At 38.4% G+C, this 24,096-nt stretch overlaps 1 protein-coding gene across 1 annotated transcript in view; it reads left to right on the plus strand.

Annotated features, from left to right (window-relative positions):
* Positions 1–24,096, plus strand: part of LRRC72 (leucine rich repeat containing 72) — a 41,877-nt gene that overhangs the window by 10,721 nt on the left and 7,060 nt on the right. The window contains exons 4-7 of the mRNA XM_032643730.1: positions 7,911–7,992; positions 9,324–9,434; positions 17,158–17,247; positions 18,177–18,329. Coding sequence (XP_032499621.1) covers positions 7,911–7,992; positions 9,324–9,434; positions 17,158–17,247; positions 18,177–18,329 — 436 coding nt within the window. The remainder of the gene's footprint in view (positions 1–7,910; positions 7,993–9,323; positions 9,435–17,157; positions 17,248–18,176; positions 18,330–24,096) is intronic.

Consider the following 24,096-nt stretch of genomic DNA (forward strand, 5'->3'; position numbering starts at 1 on the left):
GCTATTGCTTCCCAGTTTCCCGGAAGAAAACTTGGGCAGTCTCATGACCTTTCTTATCTCTCTTATGTAGTTCAAAAGCTTACAGTCCATTTTGAGACATAGTCATACTCTCAGTTCAGAAATGAGAATGTGGAGGTGAATATGTTAATTCATAAATGAGACATCCCTCTGTCTCCCCTCCCTTATCCAGCTAGGGCTGACTGCAGATGGCCGCCTGCCTGCTTCATTAGCAAGGGGGGTGTGGTTGGTTGTTTCCCTTGCCTCTCACCTCCACCCAAGCCTTCTCCAGGGTTGGTATGGAATGGGGAGGAGTGGAGGCACAGGAAAGGCAAAGGAAAAACAAAGTTTCTATTTGATTTGCACCCTCTGGTGTCAACATGTTCAGAGTTTACTTCTCTTAATGGGTTATTCAGAAGCTCCCCTGCTAGGTTCCTCCAACTCTAATTTCCTCTTCGCTGGCCACTCCTGACCTCCCTTTCACCTTGTATCCCAGTGGTACTTACAACTGAGCATCTCCTGGCCTTGGCAAACTGCCCATTTGGGCAGGATCCTTTGTAAAGTGCCCTAGATCAGCATTCCTCCAATGGTCCTGCATGTATTTCCCAGAACTCACACACCTTTGTCCTGCTCTCAGAAGGATTGATTACCTCCCAGTTGCCACCCAGACTGATCCAGCTTCTTCAGGAAGTGCCAGGCACTAAGCCAACATGTCCCCAACTGCAGGGAATGCTTTTCAAGGGCACTGAGTGTGGCCCTTGAAGCTTTTCTTCGAGGCTAGGGTTTAGCTGGCAGTGCCTCCTCTGTAGTGGAGTCCTGAGTGGGGCTCCAAGCTCTCTTCAAGTCATAGAGCAGGACTGAACTACAATTCAAGCCAAAACAATCATTACAGTGAGTCACTCTCAAATTTCTAAAGTTGGACTTTCCAACGGCTTGTATTTTGTTCATTATAAATTGATGACCCAATCTTAGCATTTTAAATTTAAACTTTCAAACACCAGCTGATTAAAAAATAATGATTTGAGTTTTCAGTAGTAGTCTGCTTGTCAAGCAAAAGTCCAGATTCACAGCATTGAATCTTTAAGCATCCATGTTTATGAAAGTATTTCAATATTACGTTGCATTTTCAGTCTGTTCTTTTAACCAAGTGGAAAATGGAAAATGAAAGTTTTTCTAGTATTAAGTGCAAGCATAAGTTTCATAAGCTTAAAATAAATTCTAGGAGAACAAACACAAATACATTCAAGGCCCAGGCAGCTAACAACTGAAATGGAAAGTGCACACACTACTTAAGAGCATACAAGTTCAAAACTCTTTTAAATACCCTGCCAAAAATTATCCTGGGTCACAGTGTGTGACCTCTGATTAGAAAAAGATGGAACTCATCAAGCATGGCAAAAGTGACTAATCTTTGCTTTTCATGTGTGTTCCTTGTGGAGTTCAGTATTCAGTTTTGAAGGAAAGAATGTACAAATGTTGGCAGTATTTCTAAAGGGAGAGGTATAATTAGGGATTTTGTAATATTTTTTGGCTTTCTTGTAGTGGACACCGTCCCACCTTCAGCCAGTCATTGAATTTTCACACAGTTGAATTACAGATACATTACGTACATAGGAAGGGATTGCATACACTGTCAACTATTGTACTTTCTTTTGTTTTGGAAGGGGTGGGTGGGGAAAGGGTGCAACAAAGGGCTAAATTATCTTCTTGTGTTTGGTTATTTATGCTCAACATACTATATTATTTCCAAAATAACCATCACTTAACTTTGTTTTTTAAAAATAGACATTTATTCCATATAATCCTGAAAGGATATCATATTTGAAATAAGTTTTAAGTGGTCAGGAGATGAGTGAATAAGCTAACGTGAGTTTTTCTATTGATCGATAATTGACTGGTTGCTAAGTTGCCTGTGTATTCACACTCTATGAAAAATTAAAATCTTATTCAGGGTCCAAAACTCTAATGGGCATATTACCTATGATAGTACTTCATCAAAATTCACATGGAAAATTTTGATTATCGCTTTTCTTTAATATCTAGATTATATTAGGTGGACCACTAAGAAGTTACTTTGCCAGAATAGAAATGGTATGAAGAATCATGGTGAAAATCATCAACATTGACAAAGGAATACAAATATTTAGAATTGTAATGTTTTGTTAACAATGATCTAAATTTGTGACCAGCATTGTTCTTACATTATATTAGGCTACCCTTTATTTAGGAACAAGTAAGGCACAAAATAGTAAAATAAAATGAACATACCTTTTTTTGTTTATTCATTTATTCAATCAACAACTTTGTTGAGATGTATGTACTGACCATTATTGGTTGTCCATTCATTATCCATTCTATTCTTTTACCTATACAGCAGAATCTGGGTTAAGGTATTGGTACATACTTCTTTTTAGTCAGATAGGTGGCTCCATTCCCAGTTCCAAGAGGTGGAGCCTGAACTGTTTAAACCAATCAGGATAATCCCATCTTCCTTGTGAGTGGCTAGTCAATGAATTGGCTCATAACCCGGCTGTCGTAATAGATATATTGGAGGTAGCTACTAGGAGACTTCTGTGAAAGGTTTCCTTATTCCTGAAAAAGAGCACTAGAAGAGAGGTCCCTTGTTCCCTCTGGATGTTTTCTTGCCTGGCTAGTAAGCCAGGAACCATCCTATCAACTTGCGGATGTATCCAACATTGTGAGAAAAGCAGAGCTCAGAGAAGCATTGAGATATTCAAACTGAAGCTCTCACAACCTCTGGACTCCTTGATATGTGAGATAATAAGTGTTCTAATTTATGTGCCAGTTTGAGTTGAGCTTAGGAGTTACTTGGAGCCCAAAGCATCCTCTGTAATATGGTTTATTCTGTACTTGCATTAGGCTACTGATAGAATATAAAAATAAATGTGATGGTGCCTGCTCTAGTGATAGAATTAGGAAGGGCAGAAGGTGTGGCTGTACTCCTGATGAGGAAACTGTGGTTGCGAACTGCCTGGAATGGAATGAGAGAAAGCAGTGGTTTGGGGAGACAAAGGATGAATGTAGTTTGGTGTGTTTGGAGCCTAACATGCTTGAAGGGTGCACACTTCTCCCCATTATTATGTAGTGGATGATAAAACTGGAGCTTCTGGTCTGACCTGGAACCAGCAAATTAGATAGGTACAAGTTGTTTCTGAGGACGTGCAATGCCCCAGCTTTCCTAGGTTTGCTCAGGCTGCCCCGCTTCCTTCATTATGCTCTCCGAGGGCTTGCTTTCTCCTTGTACTGCATAGATATCTACTAGTCCTGCAGCTCCTCTCTTTTCTGGGTCATCTGTTTCTAATCTCCGCCGATGTAATTAGTGGGAGGCAACTGCTCTTAGGTGCGTATTAACTGAGGCCTTCTGAAGACTCCCTGCCTTGTCTCATCTTTTAGCAAGGCTGACCGAGGGAATTTTAGGTCAGTTCATCTTCTCCAGCTTTCCTAAGAAAAGAAGCTGGGTCTGCTCAGACGGGTGATCTAAGTGATTTGCATTTTATACTACAGATTCAAAGGTATATAGACATTTGATCTGTTTGTGTTTTGGGTCATTACCTCAAAATTTTTCTTTTACAGACGTTTAGTAGTGAGCTCATAATATTGTTGTCACAATGCTGGTATCCTTCTATTTCTGGAAGACCTAGCATTACTTGGGTGTATTTCATGTGTCACAGATTAGAGTAAGCATTTGATGAGAAACCTGTATATAATGCCTCACCAAGCAACTGTCCAAAATGGAATCTGAGTTTCTACCATGTAGCAAAAACTGAACACTTGACAACTTTTACAAACTAAATTTAAATAAAAATACCTATTCTGGCAAGGTCATTGTTTATAAACGTCTTCATCTAAAACATAATCAAAATACTTATTTATAATAACATTTTCCACACTAAAATAATATACAATAATGTATGGTGTACTATACACCAACTTTATTTTTTTCTTTTTTCGGTACGCGGGCCTCTCACTGTTGTGGCCTCTCCTGTTGCAGAGTACAGGCTCCGGACGCGCAGGCTCAGCGGCCATGGCTCACGGGCCCAGCTGCTCTGCGGCATGTGGGATCCTCCCGGACCGGGGCACGAACCCGTGTCTCCTGCATCGGCAGGCGGACTCTCAACCACTGCGCCACCAGGGAAGCCCTGTACACCAACTTTTGATCCAAGTCAGATAGCCTTGAGTTTGAACCCTTGCTCTGTTGTCTTGAGAAAGTTGTTTTTTAACTTCTTTTAGCCTCAGTTTCCTCCTAGGTAAATAAGGGAACAAAACAACATGGGCTATTAGAAGGATCATATTAGATAATGGTGAAAACATCTAGCCTAGTGCTTGGGTCATAATAAGCACTTAAAAGAGGGCTTCCCTGGTGGCGCACTGGTTGAGAGTCTGCCTGCCGATGCAGGGGACACGGGATTGTGCCCCGGTCCGGGAAGATCCCACATGCTGCGGAGCGGCTGGGCCCGTGAGCCATGACCGCTGAGCCTGCGCGTCTGGAGCCTGTGCTCCGCAACGGGAGAGGCCACAACAGTGAGAGGCCCGCGTACCGCAAAAAAAAAAAAAAAAAAAAAACATATGACTGTCGCCTTGACTCTGAACCAACAGTTCTCAACTAGGAGCGACTTTGCAACCCCTGCCACACCTCCCACACACAAGGAGAACATTTGGCAATGTCTGGAGACCTTTTTGATTTTCACAACTGGGGTGTGTGTGTTCCTGGCATCTAGTGGGTAGAGGCTGGGGATGCTGCCAACCATACTACAATCCACAGGGTAGCTTCCCCAGCCCCCCAACAAAGAATTATCTGGCCCCAAATGTCAATAGCTGTAAAGGTTGAGAAATCCTGCTCTAAAAGAATGCCTCCTTAATTTTAAATTCATGCTGGTGTAAAATTTTCCCCACTAGTACCTCAGCAGTTATGTGTAAGAGCTTTACCTTGAATGTAAGTGCTCTCAGCTCTATGAAAAATAATAATGGTTAAATAGTAAATAATAAAAGCTATCGTTTATTGAGCCCTTGCTATGTGCTAAGCCCTGAGCTAAGATATATGATCTGTGGAATGTCACATTCAGTATAAATCCTATGGCAATCCTTAGACTCAGTAGTACAGATTTTCCTAAATGGATAATTATAATAACATTTTACTTTAACAATGGTTTGAGTGTCAGAACAATCAGCATGTCTTCCAACTCCTATTCCTACATCTTGACTTCAACAACTTGGTACATTGCAATGTCTATCTAAGTCCTGTGAATTCTGCCTTGGAATTATCTCTCAGTTCCCTCTACTTTGCTCTTCTCCCACTGTTATTACTCTACTCTGGGACCCATATATTCTTTGGAATTAGCATAACACCATTTTTGTTCATCTCTTGCTGTTATACTTACTATCTCCTCTAAATAGTACTCTTCCCTGTCATTTTTTTTTTCCAAAATAAAACTGGGCAATAACACTCCTCTGCCCAAAATCTTTTATTAGTTCCCCAAGATTCTCATGATCTGGCCTTATCTCTTTTCACTACATTCCTCCCATTCATTTCGCCCCAACAAAAGGTACAATCTTAAAATTCCAATAATCATGGTCCAAAGATGTTAATGCTCTTGGGAAAGTTATTCTATAGTCAAGATGAAATGGTTGAGTTTATTAGTATTCTTGAGTTAATGTGTAACGCAAGAGAAATTAAAACCTCAACTAATTAGAATGTTCTGTTAATGTGTGGTTGAGCAGGCAACTGGGAAAAAAGAGAGAAGAAAAGTCGTGGTTTGCCCTGGTGTTCTCTTTCTAGGCTGATGTTAGGTGTGGCTCTCATTAGATCAGGGAGTGGATGGAAGGTAGTGAGTTGCTGTCAGGAGGCCAGCAGGAAGAGTAGAAAGGGATATGAAGCCAACTGGGACCCACCCCTCACTGTGTTGAAGGGTCTGTCCTACCTGGGGGAAACATGGCTCCTTTTGTGACTTAACAAAGCTGAAGTGCAGTTACTGGTGGTTCTCCTGCATGAGTGCTCACATAATTAGGTACAGATGAGACTGTGAGACAATGAGATGAGCAGCACATGTGCCTTTTATAGCTTCATAATTTGTGACTGTTACAAATATAAGAAAAAATTAAAGACAATTCATTAAAGAAACCCATTTTCAAACTTTGATTACAAATCTAAAATAGCTTTTCTGAGATACAAGAGGGCATGAGTAAAATTTCCAATAAATCCTCACTAAATCAGACAGGTTGGCATCTGTCTATCTGAATCAACCAATCAAAGGTCAAAACAGTTCTATTTAACTGATGACAGTAGTTACTGTGATAGGCTTTAATAAACATGTGAAACTAATTTACAACCATAAGCATATATTTCTGTATATATAAATTAGGAAGCACTTGATCAATAACTATTTCATATGATTCTTCTCCCTGCTAGATCCCGTATTAAGCAGTAAATTTAGCCTTGTTACATTTAACTTAAGGGCTGCTTTTAGAACATACCAGCCCCACGTTAAGACTCTACCATGCCTCATCCTCATAACTCAAACAAATCTGTCAATTTCTATTGAGGTTATAAAGTCAGTATTTTTAAAAAAGTAGTGGGATTCTCCTTGCAGGGTAACAGAAACATTTCTGAATTCAGTTTAAATACTCCTATCATGTACTTTAATGGTGCATTTGAGGAATTTTCAAGAGCGTTTTGACTATTTTCAATTCTTACAGTACACCGAATTTCTAATCTAACCTTAAAAGCAAGATGCAGCTTCACCATATCATTAGGAGAATGGAGAGGTGGGAAGGATAACAGACTGAAGAAACATCGTTTCTTTCCTTAAGGAAGACACAAAACTAGTGATCAAGTAATTGCACAAGTCATAGGAGGTGTTGGATGTGGACAAGAAAAGGAAGATTCATGGGCATGGGGGTTGTCAGGAAAGGCCTTATTTAAAAAAAGATGAGCTGTAAAGTAACAGGATTATTCTGTGCCTTGTCTTCTCCTTGGGGATGGTGGCTGGTTGAGCTGTTAGCACTGACCTCCTGTGTGGTCAGATTACAGAGTCCTCGGCTAAGCTGAGATCTGTTGACCCAAAGGACAATGAGCCTGAGAAGAGGAGATGGTTCATAGACTGGGGCATAAAGAAAGGGAATTCAGAATTAGACAATCTCGGAGGTAGAGCTTGGGGAGGGGAGGTAGAGCATTGACTGCAGAATTAGACCATCTCTCAGGAGATCTGACTTAAAATGCTGGAGCAGGTGGAAGTTTAGAGAAACAAAAAGTGGGTCAAAACAGAGCAAGAAGACAGCAGTGAGATGCAAAGAGATCAAAGAACGGTCTCAACAAATCCCTGGAGCAGTGGAAACTTCTTGTGGCAGCCTGCTCAGGCATGGTTGGATAGGCCTTGCCAGCCTAGGGCAGTTCCTTTAAGAATAATCAGAAATGTACCAGGAGGAAAAGCCGTGCAGGCAAAGAGAAATCGTGACTCATACACAGATGCAGAAACGATTCAGCATTATCGGAGGAGAGAGCCCTTGGCACATAATAGGCACTTAATAATATGTGATGGTGAATTAGTGGATATATGGAGCCAATCCATTGTGACTATAGGGCAGAGAAATGTAGGGAAGGCTGTGAGAGCAAAAGGATAGGCCAGATTCCAGAGGCTTTGAAAACCTTTCAGGGAGTTTGGTGGAGACGTGGTAAGAGAAGTTCGAGTATTAAGTTAGCTAAAAGCACCCTTTTTATTATACGTATCTTCAAAGACAATCCAGACATAAACTCATGGCCCAGATCAAAAGGTTGCACATAATTAATAAAAACAGCAAACGCTGAACTTCTATGGTTCTTATTAAATTTTTATATCTGTATGTAATTACATGTAATTATTGTAGAAAGAATATTGTTCTCTAACTCTCATTTTCAGCTCCATGGAATAACATTTATAACTAGAAACTATTGTCTGGCAGAACTATACCTAAACAACAATGCAATATTTGATATACAAGGTATGTCTTAAATTTTGTCTTTTGATTGAATTGATTTTCAATTAAATAATAACTTTCAACTATGGTATTGCTCATGGCGTGCAATAATCTGTTTTAACATTTCTGTTGAAAATATATGATGGAAGCTGTTATTTTTTAATGTTCTTGTGTACATTTCATTTTAAGATGTGCTGTTTGATTATGGTTTTAGCTCAATATTGTCATGTATCTTATTCAAGATGTAAAAGAATCTTTTTTTAGCATAGAAATTTTGCCATTCTACTGCACAGTTGGACACAAACTAGATATTGTGGAAGCAAATTTTAATGTTTGGGAGCATTAATAAAAAATAATGACTTCATAAATAGTTTTAAATATTTTTACAGGCTGTAATTTTTCCCAGCCAAATTTCTGTTTCACTCTGAGTTAATTTTGTACCTGCAACAATCTCTAAACTGACAATTTCAAGCCTGGTATAAAAGTACATGATAGGGCTTCCCTGGTGGCGCAGTGGTTGAGAGTCCGCCTGCCAATGCAGGGGACACGGGTTTGTGCCCCGGTCCGGGAAGATCCCACATGCCGCGGGGCGGCTGGGCCCGTGAGCCATGGCTGCTGAGCCTGCGCGTCCGGAGCCTGTGCTCCGCAACGGGAGAGGCCACAACAGTGAGAGGCCCGCGTACCGCAAAAAAAAAAAAAAAAAAAAAAAAAAAAAGTACATGATATACTAGGATCATGAGATACAAAGAAGTATGGTACAAAACATTTTTCTTCTGTATTACATGCTGCAGAATTGAAATATCGTAAATTTTGAGATCCAGTATGATTCCTTGTTCCATGAAGAAAGGAAACCTTGCCAATTCAACTATGATGTCGTTATTGCAAAGATACAACACACTTTCACTTATGTTAAAAATGTGGGAACATGTGCAATTTGGAATCAATAAGATGATAGGAATATTTGGCTTCCCATTGTGTAAAGAAAATATTTAGTTGAGCAGTTTGGGGGAGATACTGATTTGAATAACCATTTCCTGGATGGGCACTATAAACTAAGCAACATTGGCAAAACAAAACAAACAAAATAAGGATAACGAATACAACCCCTTCAGAATCAGACAAAATCATTGCTACAGAAAAAAAAAAAAACAGTGGAAAGAAATTGGCTCTATATTCCCAAATTACAGTCACTTATTTGAATTGTTATGCTTTGTTGTATTCTTAATGATAATTCATCATATTATTAATAATTCCTCCCTTCACCAGATGTCATGTATTTGCTTTTGCTTAGGTAGCATGTTTAATTAGCATTAAAAATGTTTAAAATCTTATACAAATATTTTAATTTCTTTTAGGCCTGCACTCTTTGCATTCGTTGCATATACTCCTGCTGCACCACAATGAGTTAACAAACATTGAGGCAACAGTAAAGGAATTAAAGGGAATGCTAAATCTGAAGACCCTAAGTATTAATTTGCACTTTTATATAGCCATAACTTAAAATAGTGATACCACAGGACATTTTTTCATTCTTTGAATTTAAATTAGATCAGTGTTTATAACAAAACTACTTAGTTTCCCGAAAACAAGACTAGATCTTTTTCTTTTTAATAATACATTTTTGAAAGAACAACAGGTAGAAAAACAATTTTTGTGAAATGATATGGCATGCCAAATGGAAATGATGAAAGCAAAAAGAGAGGAGGTACATGTTTAAATCTGTGTTTTTGGTTTTACCTCTAAAGGCAGTTTTAGCACATATTATATGATTCCATCTATTTATATAAATGTCCAGAATGGGCACATCTATCGAGACAGCAACACTGAGAGGTAACTGTTTTTAAATAGTGGCTGCCCAGTGCTGGGGGGATGAGGGTCTGGGGAGTCACAGTCTGGGGTTTCTTTTCAGGGTGATGAAAATGTTCTAAAATTGAACGTGGTGATGGTTGCACAATTCTATGAATATACTAAAAACCATGAATTGTATACTTAAAATTAGTGAACCGTGTGATATGTGAATTATATTAGTAAAACTGACACTCCCTCCCCCTACACTAAAAAAAAGAGCACGTTTTAATGTAATCTTCCTATTGGGTGAACAGCAAACAATTCATATATATATAAATCGCACCCAGCAAGGAACTGACCTCAGTATTTGAAGAAGGTGTGAGGTGGGTTGGAAAAATAGATAATACACAGTTCCTACTCTCAATAAGTTTATAGTTGTTTGGTTGGTTTGTTTGTTTTTAAGCTTATAGTGTCGAAGGGTAAATAAACTGGTACACGATTGCAATTCAGAACAAATGGTTCTAGGTGGACCAAGGGAAAAGACTCAGAGCAGTGAAGGGGTTTTCAAACCTCAGAGTTTGTAGACTTCTTTATACAAGGTCATAAAATAGATGGTTTTTTCCTATTTATTTTCTATTCATTTCTCAGAATTGCCAAAGATAGTGTTTTGAATATGTGTAAAGTGGTGTTGATGGTGGAGCTTCTAACCAGCTCAATACATAGTTATTAAAATTTTCAAATATTTTGAGTGTTAATCAGTTATACCTACTATATTAAGGAGAAATGATTTAAGTTCTTATAGGTAAGATTCTTTAAACCCAACTATTAAAAGTACCCCAAGTTCTAAGGAATTTAATGCTCATTTTTGAGACGTGATAAGGTCTGTGAAAGACTTATCAGGATTGGCCTGCATATTTGAATTACTTGGCCTTTCTGTGCTGAACAAATGCTTAAAATGTCTTTAAATGATTAAAAGACTGGTTATACTAGATCTTGAACTCTCTCTTACCTTCATTTTTCTGTAAAATGGGCTAATAACTACCTCTCAGGATTGCTTCAAATATTAAGCTAACTCTGTAAAGCATTAATTGGTTTGAAGGAGTAACAACAAAAAATTGTTTTATTATGGTTTATGTAAATTAGATAATGAATTAAGATGCACACAGTCTAGAAATTCTGCCGATTGGTAAATAGATTTTCAAAAAACGGACATTTTGAATAATAATTATAATAACATGTTTGAATGTTGAGAAAATGCTTTCTCATTATATTCTCATTTAAATCTTCATAGCAATCCAATGATGTGATTAGAATTATTCCCTCTTTAATGGTAGAAATGCAGGGCTCAGAGCTTTACCCAGACTACTAAGGAATGTTGAAACTTAAACTCGTGCCTTGTTTCTTCTGTTTATCAGTCATTCATTCAATAAATATTTATCATGCATTCACTAAGGACACTAATAGATGGAGATACAAAAGTAAACAAGAAAGACCCTACCTAGACCTTTACGGAGCTTATAGTTTTGTAACTCTCAGCCTAAATATTTCTTACAGAACTGAGGGGGCTCGATGCAAAACTAATTGGACAATTTGCTAAATGTAAGAACTGAATAATTTAAGCAAGCTTATTTTACAATGTAAGATTTGGAGGTTAGCCATCAAGGTTGCCCCATCATAGTCAACAGTGTTATGCCTTAAACAAAAGTGCCTGGCGGCAGGGGGGGTAAGTGGAGTCTGAAATTCAGCCCTTGCCTGCCTTACCAGCCGTGTGTGTGGGCGCAGAATGGTGTCAGCCCTGAGGTGGGGTGCAGGAGTGCCTTTTCTAGTTCTCTGAAAGGCTATTAGGTCAGCCTGGTAGTATAAGGTCCATATCATTGCCTGTCACAACATTTTAAATGACCTCTATTTAAAATCATAGTGACTATAAATTGTTCCAACTGAGAATCTTGTAGAGGGATCATTTTTTGAAATGGAGAAAATGCTGCATCAAGTTACCCAAAAATGCATTTTCTGAAAATTTTTGGTAGCAAATATGCACAGTTTGAACCCTTGCCCTATTTTGGTTAAAGATATTATACAAAAAAGTGTTGGTGGACTTCCCTGGTGGCACAGTGGTTGGGAATCCACCTGCCAATGCAGGGGACACGGGTTTGAGCCCTGGTCCAGGAAGATCCCACATGCTGTGGAGCAACTAAGCCCACGAGCCACAACTACTGAGCCCACATGCCACAAATACTGAAGCCTGCACGCCTAGAGCCCGAGCTCCGCAACGAGAAGCCACCACAGTGAGAAGCCTGGGCACCACAACAAAGAGTAGCCCCTGCTCGCTGCAACTAGAGAAAGTCTGTGTGCAGCAACAAAGACCCAACGCAGCCAAAAATAAATTTAAAGAAATTAAGAAAAAAATGCTGGCATTTACTAGCTACTAATTATATTGTGCAGTAATGTCCCCTGATTACGTTCCTATGAACCTCCTTTGCAATCACAGATTAGATTCAGCTCATTAACTACAATAAGAAATCCATGTATTTAAAAACTATATAAATTTATTAATTTATTTATTTAATTTTGGGTGTGTTGGGTCTTCGGTCTTCGTTGCTGCACGTGGGCTTTCTCTAGTTGCGAAGAGTGGGGGCTACTCTTTGTTGCGGTACGTGGGCTATTCATTGCGGTGGCTTCTCTTGTTGTGGAACACGGGCTCTAGGTGCGTCGGTTTCAGTAGTTGTGGCACGTGGGCTCAGTAGTTGTGGCTCACAGGCTTAGTTGCTCCGTGGCATGTGGGATCTTCCCAGACCAGGGCTCGAACCCTGTTCCCTGCATTGGCAGGCGGATTCTTAACCACTGCGCCACCAGGGAAGTCCCCCATGTATTTTTAAGTGTTAAAACTTCTCAAGTTATAAAACTGTTTAAAATGCTAAAATATTATTATTCCACTTCAATTACAGCTCTTCATAGGGTGAGAAAATAGCCTGGAGGGTAAACCTCTAACCTATTTCAGCATTGCACCCTCCACTGGCAATGAGGAGAACTGCCAAGAGATTACCCAGTATACACGTGGCTGGGAACTTCAGGGAGGCCTAAAACCAGCTGCAGAGTGTGAGGTCCTACAAACTGGAATTCCTGACTTCCAGGCTGAGTCAGGAGGGCCACACCTTTTCTCTCCAGGCGGTCTACCTTTCCACACCCTCCCCCTCTGGCTCCATTTTCCTCTTCCCTTCCCTCCTCCAAACTCTTTCTAAATCTGCATGTTTCAAAGATTTGCTTGTGGCTGTGGACTTTCACTAACCTTCAGTCTCCCTGCCTCTTTCCCAGCACAGAGAGAAAAAACACCACCGACAACAGCAACAAAATACTTAACCCATTCTCCTGTTCCTAAATCTTTAGTCTCCTCATTTTTCTCAAATTTTCTCTATGTTGCATTAAGCTCCAGTATTGGAAAGTATACTTGAACTCCTACATTCCGTAATTGTTAAGACTTGCTTCCTAGCAGAGACTTAAGGATTCACCGTTGGAGACAGGAAGTGCCCCTTTCAAAGAGAAGGTCTCCATTTTTTACAGATTCTGCTCTTAAGCACGTCCTGCCTTTCTTCATTTGGCCGCAGTCCACTGCTGATGGCAAATAGCCAGGGAGTGAAGAGGGATGCTGAGAGGTCAGCGTGGGACTATGGTCTCAGTGGTCTCTTCATCTGAGACTCTTTACCCTGAAATGCCCCTCAAGGTGGGACCACTCCTCCCAAACAACACAAGAGAATAGTCCACTCAATAAAAAGAGCCAACTGGGTCTTTCACTGCTGTTTGTCTTGAAACAGCATCCCTCACTCTCCTAACTCTTGCTTTAGTCCAGGTTTGCCTTTTAAAAATCAGGGATCATTTCCATATTCAGTACAATCACGTGGTGTGCTGTGGCCCAGAGATTTTAGTTAAAATGAGATGGTAACAATGGAGATGCTGACCTTACTAAGTAACCTTGAGCCAGAACCTCTGTCTGATCATTGACAGTTGAGCTTCTTTCCACAGGCTGTTCTGTATGGGCACAGATGGAACTGCTTTTAAATCCTCTACATCGTTTTCCTATCTATTAAAACGGATATGTTGGTACATTATTAATTACATCAACTTTCTTCAAAGGTGGTCTAAAAAACATCCAGGTTCATTTAAATGGTGATTTTAAATTTTGCCTTAAAAGTTAAAAAAAAATTAACTGGAGCCAATTATTTAGATGACTTTTTTTCCCTCTTCTGTTTCAGTAAGAAGTAGCTTCACACATGTGACTCATGTAACTCAAGCTTGTGCAGTAAGGTAGTAGAAACATTTTGCTATATTATTGGGTAAATGTAAATTGCTTAGACTCAGAATCCCAAATTAAGATAAGCAAGACAGTGCTGGCGCCACCAAGGTGTACTCTATAAGTAGCCTAGAGGGAAGGTGGATTAAATAGTATTAGCCTATTGAAAGTGAAAGTGTAAACAATTTCGCTTCATAGTTTCTAAAGGAATGTACCCATACATCATAGAAGGTTTTCAGAACTTTCAGACACAGGAAACGAATATCATATCTTAGAAACTTTATTTATGGTAATTTTAGTAGCATCAATCCAAACCTCATAAATCCAAAATGTTAAATGCTTAATAGTATAGAGGGGAAAAAAGATAATTCAAAATAAGATTGCTTCCTTCTAACATTTAAGAGTAAGAAAAAAAAAGTGAAGAATAATAAAAATGAAATTCTTTTTAAATTATTTAATTCTAATTATTTTTTAAAGTTAATTTAGTCAGAGACTAGGCTTAATAGCCCAGTTTTCTGACTTGCTGTCATTTAGATTTTATTTTATGATGAGATGAATGTTGAACCACAATAAGTGCATCAAGTTTTTAGTATTATGACACCTTTTTAATAAGTAATGTAATAGTAGTAAATCCAAATTTGGTGATTTGTTTAGCTGAAGCCAGAAGTTTTAAAATTTACGTAAAGCAGTTATTTAACTAAGCACTAAGAAGAAAAACCAAGAAAAGAAATGAAATAGTAGTGTTCTCAGAGGGAAAAGAGAATATGAAGTGTATCCTAAAAGTAAACATCATTGAAAGATGTTGGTACATTTTCCATTAACATCATATGCAAAGGCAGACTCTACTCCCAGCTGCTATAATGTAGGATAGTGTTATGAGGTGTCAGATGTTATTCTTCAAGACAGTAACCACAGAGCAGACTTCTGCACTAAAGCATCTGTGAATTTTTCTCCCTCCTGAACTCTCATTAAAAAGAACTGTGTTTTGATGGGCTTACCTGGTGGTGCGGTGGTTGAGAGTCCGCCTGCCGATGCAGGGGACGCGGGTTTGTGCCCAGGTACAGGAAGATCCCACATGCCGCGGAGCGGCTGGGCCCGGGAGCCATGGCCGCTGAGCCTGTGCGTCCGGAGCCTGTGCTCTGCAGCGGGAGAGGCCACTGCAAAAAACAATTGCGTTTGGCAATTTTTTTTTTTTTTTTTTTTTGCCGTACGCGGGCCTCTCACTGTTGTGGCCTCTCCCGTTGCGGATCACAGGCTCCGGACGCGCAGGCTCAGCGGCCATGGCTCACGGGCCCAGCCGCTCCGCGGCACGTGGGATCCTCCCGGACCGGGGCACGAACCCGTGTCCCCTGCATCGGCAGGTGGACTCCCAACCACTGCGCCGCCAGGGGAGGCCGTGTTTTGCTTTTATACCCTTGAAGGGTGACCTTTTTTCTTCTTTGTCTGGCTCAAACTACAAGGTATGATCCCTGTGGATCTTTTACAATCTGTCCTTATTACTGGTTTAGTATACATCCGTTCTATTCCCTGTCCTGTAGTTATAATTATTTGCTACCACTTTAAATTCCTTCTCTTTTGAGATTAAAATTCAAACCAGTTTTGTCACTTAAGAAATCTTGAAAAATATCCATTTCATTTTTCCTCTCATTTCCCCCAATACATACATATTTCCTTTCTTTTAAATTTTCTCGTTGCCCCTGGCTCTACATTTTCTTTTTTGCCTTTCCTCTTATAACTTTTGTTTCTTATGCACCAGGTGTCTTCCATTGCCTGCTTTAAGTTCCTCTAAAGCTCATGTTTTCCACAGCGAATAGCTACCTATAACGATTTTATTAGCCAGAAAAGTTTGTGTTTATACAACAAATATCAGAATATTTTATTGCCTGCAGAGAAAACATTCAGATGATTAACTTCTTCAGTTTTTATCTAGTTTGTTGTCTTTCAAGCATCCCCCTTGACCCTCTCTTCTTTATGTTGCAAGCTCTTCTTTATAAATATTCATCAGTTTTTTCTGGGTTTCTAATGCTTAATACTTTCATGCTTTTATCAAACCTCTTTGTATTTTATAACTAGTCAAATGCTACAGCAGTACTCCTAGATTTAAATGTACGTTAAATGAGCCTCATGTTGTTGAGTGATGTTTTTGTACACAAGCTGGAGCTCTTTCTGCTACTGCCATCTAGTGGTTCTCCTCTTTTCCAGGAGTATTTTCTAGAAATTACGTGTAGGTGGAATTCAATAGCTAAAGATATCCAAGTGGAAATTATAAGAGTTTTATTTCACATTGTATTGAAATAACCCTGTTTAATATTATCTAAAGAAGAATAGGGAAAGTACCTTTTCCATGGAAATAAAATACAACTTCTAGCTGAAGATTTTAAAAAATATACCTACATGCTGATGCCTAAGGGATGTCATGTCAGAAGCGCCTGGAGCTCTTCCGCATCAGCATGCCTCCCACCTCCAGCCTGGTTCATTAAGTATCCTAGCACCTGCGCACAAGGAAATCCGAGTCCCCTGTGCCTGGCCAGAGGTAGATGAGATGCAAAACCCGCATCTCTTCACCTCTACTCCTGCTGAGATCTGAAGCTGCTACTGGCATTTATATGTTCTGAACTAGGTGCAATGGTGTGAAGCCGAGGAAGAAAATTATAATAGAACAGTGTGCCACAACTCTGCCCATCTCCACGCAGGCACCCATGTGACTTTTGAGACTGGAAGAAGATAACTAATGAACAAATACTTTAATAAAGAGCAGCATCAAGAACCCTCTAGAGCTGATATTGCGTTCTTTCTTTACTGATTAATTTACGGACATGTTAAACGTTTCCTCATTTGTGACAGATTTGGGTCAAAGATATGTCCTCAGCACCTAGCACAGTTCCTAGTAGATAGTAAGCACTCCGAAAATATTTGTTGAATGAATGAATTTAACAGATAGGAAAAGTAAGTCCTGCGATGAATAAGTAAGGGTTTGGTGAAACCATTGGTCTGTGAAGCAGAGCTTTATATACTGTTATGTTTTATATTAAGCTTGCAATTTCTCATATTTTATCAAGTGATAAATGTAACTGATTTCGAAACCTGACGTCTTAATTTGGATTCTTTCTTTGCAGCTCTCTACCAAAACCCTTTATGCCAATATAACTTGTACCGTTTATACACAATCTACCACCTTCCAGGAGTAGAGTTGCTTGACAGAAATCGTAAGAACACCTCTTCATGCAGAGAAATATTTGAGAGTCAGTCTTATAACTCAGTGGTTTAAACTGCTGATGTTTTTTTGGAAATAATTGTCTTTGTAAAGTTTTTCAATTATTTATTTTCGAAATTTTTGCTGTATGAAATTTGCTATAGTTTAGGAATTCATGTCTGTTGACCACTTTATAGGAAAGGCCATCTAACTGAGCATGAGGAAATGTCTCCTTTTGATTCTAGTTTTGACAGTAATGTGTTGAATGCCAATTTACTGACCCCCCGGCACGCTTAATTTTTTATTTCAAAAATGAGACAGTTGGACTAAGTCTCACAGGCCTATTTAAGTTCTAAAAGTTATATTCTTTGAAATTCTGTAAATATGTATGTATATATATACTAAAACATATATAACTTCTATGTGATATATTTTTAGACATTGTAGATAAACTAGTATGTCTGATTTATATAAGCCACAAAAAAGAAAAATCAACCTCAGTGCGTTACATTTTACATTTTTTGAGGTCTATTTTACCCAGAAGTTCTTTATTACCTATCTACTTACCTTTCTACAGATTTGAACATTCTTAATAACTTACAATTGAGTAACTTCTAAATGAGAATATATTAAAACCTTATGTTTATTCCTCTTCTTCCTCATAGCCATGAGGAAAAGAAGGGATGTAGCACAGCTGCAATTTCAATCATCCATGGTGATGTGTTAGAATGTGATGCGGTAGGATTGATTTGTGCCTTGTGACATGAGGGACATATATTGAGCACTTGTAAGACTATGGAAATAACTTTTTACAAATTAATTTTGACAGGATGTTCACATACAACATGGGATAAATCCATTTTTAAAAGTAATTCTATTTTGAATCACTCTGCATATCTATTTATAATGTTATATAATAACATTACTTTTTGCATTTATCAGAAGTTACAGAAAAAGAGAGAAGATCAATGATTACGATTTTTAACCATAAAAAGTCTCATATTGTTCAATCAATAGCATTCAGAGGAAAAGTAGATGCCTCATGGAATCCAAGATCACCACTTAAGCAAAAACCAGCCCAGAGAGTACCTTCAGGTATTTAGAAAAAATGAAAAAAATGAAATGAAAACTCCTCAAACTTTTGGTTAATTTAGTTATAATAATAACTTCAATTTACAATAAGCTAAACAGTTATGTAGTGAAATAAATATTTTCCAATTTTATTAGCCTACCTAAATATATAACTTTCATCTTCATTTGTATTAAATAAGGTAATGTGATAACGAGATAATACATTGAAGTCCTTACCCCAGTATCTAGCACAGCATAAAGGTCTCAATGAATAAGCTACACTTGCTATTATTACCATTGATACTGGATAATTTCAACAATTAAGGCTATAAGTTTTTGATAATATAGAAAAATATAAAGAAGAAATAAAGATCATCTGCAATTCCTCCATTCAGAAATAAGCACTATTATTTTGTTGTACTCTCATAGATGGTGATCATATGCAAGTATAACCTGAATATCTTCAGTAATGTTTCATTAGATGGAATTTAATTTCTTGTATGTAACAGAAATCCAACTACAGTGACTTAAGTAAAAAGAGGTTAACTTTTCTCACACAACAAAGAGTATACAGTGTCCAAGGTTAGTGTAAGGTTCAATGATATTTTCAGTGTTCGAGAATACATCTATCTTTTGTTCTGCAATTCTTTTTAAAGAAATATGTTTATTTGGTCACAACAGCTAAACCTGCTATTAGGTTTAGTAACATACCCTAGTGAATTTAGATTTTTGACCCATTTAGGATCTGTATTCTATAAATTTTATTTTATTTATTTATTTTTTTAACATCCTTATTGGAGTATAATTGCTTTACAATGATGTGTTAGTTTCTGCTTTATAACAAAGTGAATCAGTTATACATATATATATGTTCCCATATCTCTTCCCTCTTGCATCTATCTCCCTTCCTCCCACCCTCCCTATCCCACCCCTTAGGTGGTCACAAAGCACCGAGCTGATCTCCCTGTGCTATGCGGCTGCTTCCCACTAGCTATCGATTTTACGTTTGGTAGTGTATATATGTCCATGCCACTCTCTCACCTTCTCACAGCTTACCCTTCCCCCTCCCCATATGCTCAAGTCCATTCTCTAGTAGGTCTGTGTCTTTATTCCCGTCTTGCCCCTAGGTTCTTCATGACCTTTTTTTTTTTCTTTTTCCTTTCTTAGATTCCATATATATGTTAGCATACGGTATTTGTTTTTCTCTTTTTGACTTACTTCACTCTGTTTGACAGACTCTAGGTCCATCCACCTCACTACAAATAACTCAATTTCGTTTCTTTTTATGGCTGAGTAATATTCCATTGTATATATATGCCACATCTCCTTTATCATCTGTTGATGGACACTTCAGTTGCTTCCATGTCCTGGCTATTGTAAATATAGCTGCAATGAACATTTTGGTACATGACTCTTTTTGAATTATGGTTTTCTCAGGGTATATGCCCAGTAGTGGGATTGCTGGGTCATATGGTAGTTCTATTTTTAGTTTTTTAAGGAACCTCCATACTGTTCTCCATAGTGGCTGTATCAATTTACATTCCCACCCACAGTGCAAGAGGGTTTCCTTTTCTCCACACCCTCTCCAGCATTTATTGTTTGTAGATTTTTTGATGATGGCCATTCTGACCAGTGTGAGATGATATCTCATTGTAGTTTTGATTTGCATTTCTGTAATGATTAATGATGTTGAGCATCCTTTCATGTGTTTGTTGGCAGTCTGTATATCTTCTTTGGAGAAATGTCTATTTAGGTCTTCTGCCCATTTTTGGATTGGGTTGTTTGTTTTTTTGATATTGAGCTTCATGAGCTGCTTATAAATTTTGGAGATTAATCCTTTGTCAGTTGTTTCATTTGCAAATATTTTCTCCCATTGTGAGGGTTGTCTTTTTGCCTTGTTTATGGTTTCCTTTGCTGTGAAAAAGCTTTTAAGTTTCATTAGGTCCCATTTGTTTCTTTTTGTTTTTATTTCCATTTCTCTAGGAGGTGGGTCAAAAAGGATCTTGCTGTGATTTATGTCATAGAGTGTTCTGCCTATGTTTTCCTCTAAGAGTTTTAGAGTGTCTGGCCTTACATTTATGTCTTTAATCCATTTTGAATTTATTTTTGTGTATAGTGTTAGGGAGTGTTCTAATTTCATTCTTTTCCATGTAACTGTCCAATTTTCCCAGCACCACTTATTGAAGAGGCTGTCTTTTCTCCATTGTATATTCTTGCCTCCTTTATCAAACACAAGGTGACCATATGTTTGTGGGTTTGTCTCTGGGCTTTGTATCTTGTTCCATTGATCTATATTTCTGTTCTTGTGCCAGTACCATACTGTCTTGATGACTATAACTTTGTAGTATAGTCTGAAGTCAGGGAGCCAGATTCCTCCAGCTCCGTTTTTCTTTCTCAAGATTGCTTTGGCTATTTGGGGTCTTTTGTGTTTCCATACAAATTGTGAAATTTTTTGTTCTAGTTCTGTGAAAAATGCCATTGGTAGTTTGATAGGGATTGCATTGAATCTGTAGATTGCTTTGGGTAGTATAATCATTTTCATAATGTTCATTCTTCCAATCCAAGAACATGGTATATCTCTCCATCTGTTTGTATCATCTTTAATTTCTTTCATCAGTGTCTTATAGTTTTCTGCATACTCGTCTTTTGTCTCCTTAGGTAGGTTTATTCCTAGGTATTTTATTCCTTTTGTTGCAGTGGTAAATGGGAGTGTTTCCTTAATTTCTCTTTCAGATTTTTCATCATTATTGTATAGGAATGCAAGAGATTTCTGTGCATTAATTTTGTATCCTGCTACTTTACCAAATTCATTGATTAGCTCTCATAGTTTTCTGGTAGTATCTTTAGGATTCTCTATGTATAGTATCATGTTATCTAAAAACAGTGACAATTTTACTTCTTTTCCAATTTGTATTCCTTTTATTTCTCTTTCTTTTCTGATTGTGTGGCTAAAACTTCCAAAACTATGTTGAATAATAGTAGTGAGAATGGGCAACCTTGTCTTGTTCCTGATATTAGTGGAAATGGTTTCAGCTTTTCAGCATTGAGAACGATGTTGGCTGTAGGTTTGTCATATATGGCCTTTATTATGTTGAGGTAAGTTCCCTCTGTGCCTACTTTCTGGAGGGTTTTTATCATAAATGGGTGTTGAATTTTGTCAAAAGCTTTTTCTGCATCTACTGAGATGATCATATGGTTTTATTCTTTCAGTTTGTTAATATGGTGTATCACATTGATTGATCTGAGTATACTGAAGAATCCTTGCATTGCTGGGATAAACCCCACCTGATCATGGTGTATGATCCTTTTAATGTGCTGTTGGATTCTGTTCGCTAGTATTTGTTGAGGATTTTTGCATCTATGTTCATCAGTGATATTGGTCTGTAGTTTTCTTTCTTTGTGACATCTTTGTCTGGTTTTGATATCGTGGTGATGGTGGTCTCGTAGAATGAGTTTGGGACTGTTCCTCCCTCTGCTATATTTTGGAAGAGTTTGAGAAGGATAGGTGTTAGCTCTTCTCAAAATGTTTGATAGAATTCGCCTGTGAAGCCATCTGGTCCTGGGCTTTTGTTTGCTGGAAGATTTTAAATCACAGTCTCAATTTCAGTGCTTGTGATTGTCTGTTTATATTTTCCATTTCTTCCTCATTAAGTCTCAGAAGGTTGTGCTTTTCTAAGAATTTATCCATTCCTTCTAGGTTGTCCATTTTATTGGCATATAGTTGCTGTAGTAATCTCTCATGATTCTTTGTATATCTGCAGTGTCAGTTGTTACTTCTCCTTTTTCATTTCTAATTCTATTGAGTATTCTCCCTTTTATTCTTGATGAGACTGGCCAATGGTTTATCAATTTTGTTTATCTTCTCAGGGAACCAGCTTTTGGTTTTACTGATCTTTGCTATTGTTTCCTTCATTTCTTTTTCATTTATTTCTGATCTGATCTTTATAATTTCTTTCTTTCTGCTAACTTTGGGTTTTTTTGTTCTTCTTTCTCTAATTGCTTTAGGTGTAAGGTTAGTTTGTTTATTTGAGATGTTTGTTTCTTGAGGTAGGATTGTATTGCTATAATCTTCTCTCTTAGAACTGCTTTTGTTGCAACCCATAGGTTTTGGGTTGTCGTGTTTTCATTGTCATTTGTTCCTAGGTATTTTTTGATTTGCTCTTTGATTTCTACAGTGATCTCTTGGTTATTAAGTAGTGTATTGTTAGCCTCCATGTGTTTGTATTTTTTACAGATTTTTTCCTGTAATTGATATCTAGTCTCATAACGTTGTGGTCGGAAAAGATACTTGATAGGATTTCAATTTTCTTAAATTTACCAAGGCTTGATTTGTGACCCAAGACATGATCTATCCTGGAGAATGTTCCATGAGCATTTGAGAAGAAAATGTATTCTGTTGTTTATGGATGGAATGTCCTATAAATATCAGTTAAGTCCATCTTGTTTAGTGTATCATTTAACGCTTGTGTTTCCTTATTTATTTTCATTTTGGATGATCTGTCCATTGGTGAAAGTGGGGTGTTAAAGTCCCCTGCTATGATTGTTCTGTTACTGTCAATTTCCCCTTTTATGGCTGTTACCATTTGCCTTATGTACTGAGGTGCTCCTATGTTGGGTGCCTAAATATTAACAATTGTTTTATCTTCTTCTTGGATTGATCCCTTGATCATTATGTAGTGTCCTTCTTTGTTTCTTGTAATAGTCCTTATTTTACAGTCTATTTTGTCTGATATGAGAATTGCTACTCCAGCTTTCTTTTGATATCCATTTGCATGGATTATCTTTTTCCATTCCCTCACTTTCAGTCTGTATGTGTCCTTAACTCAGAAGTGGGTCTCTTGTAGACAGCATATATACGTTTTTCTTGGTTTTTATCCATTTAGCCAGTCTATGTCTTTTGGTTTGAGCATTTAATCCATTTACATTCAAGGTTCTTATTGATATGTATGTTCGTATTACCATTTTCTTAATAGTTTTGGTTTGTTATTGTAGGTCTTTTCCTTCTCTTGTGTTTCCTGCCTAGAGAAGTTCCTTTAGAATTTGTTGTAAAGCTGGTTTGCTGGTACTGAGTTCTCTTAGCTTTCTCTTGTCTGTAAACATTTTAATTTCTGTGTCAAATCTGAATGAGATGCTTGCTGGGTAGGGTAATTTTGGTTGTAGGTTTTTCCCTTTCATCACTTTAAATATGTCCTGCCACTCCCTTCTGGTGTGCAGAGTTTTTTTTTTTTTTTTTTTTTTTTTTTTTTTTGCGGTACACGGGCCTCTCACTGTTGTGGCCTCTCCCGTTGCGGAGCACAGGCCCCGGACGCGCAGGCTCAGCGGCCATGGCTCACGGGCCCAGCCGCTCCGCGGCATGTGGGATCCTCCCGGACCGGGGCACGAACCCGTGTCCCCTGCATCGGCAGGCGGACGCTCAACCACTGCGCCACCAGGGAAGCCCTGTGCAGAGTTTTTGATGAAAGATCAGCTGTTATCGTTATGGGGATTCCCTTGTATGTTATTTGTTTTTCCCTTGCAGCTTTTTTTTTTTTTTTTTTTTTTTTTTTTTTTTTATGCGTTACGCGGGCCTCTCACTGTTGTGGCCTCTCCCGTTGCGGAGGACAGGCTCCGGACGCGCAGGCTCAGCGGCCATGGCTCATGGGCCCAGCCGCTCCGCGGCATGTGGGATCTTCCCAGACCGGGGCACGAACCCGTGTCCCCTGCATCGGCAGGCGGACTCTCAACCACTGCGCCACCAGGGAAGCCCCTCCCTTGCAGCTTTTAATAATTTTTTCTTTGTGTTTAATTTTTC

This window comes from Phocoena sinus, chromosome 9 (assembly GCF_008692025.1).
Source record: "Phocoena sinus isolate mPhoSin1 chromosome 9, mPhoSin1.pri, whole genome shotgun sequence".
In the NCBI taxonomy this organism is placed as follows: domain Eukaryota; kingdom Metazoa; phylum Chordata; class Mammalia; order Artiodactyla; family Phocoenidae; genus Phocoena; species Phocoena sinus.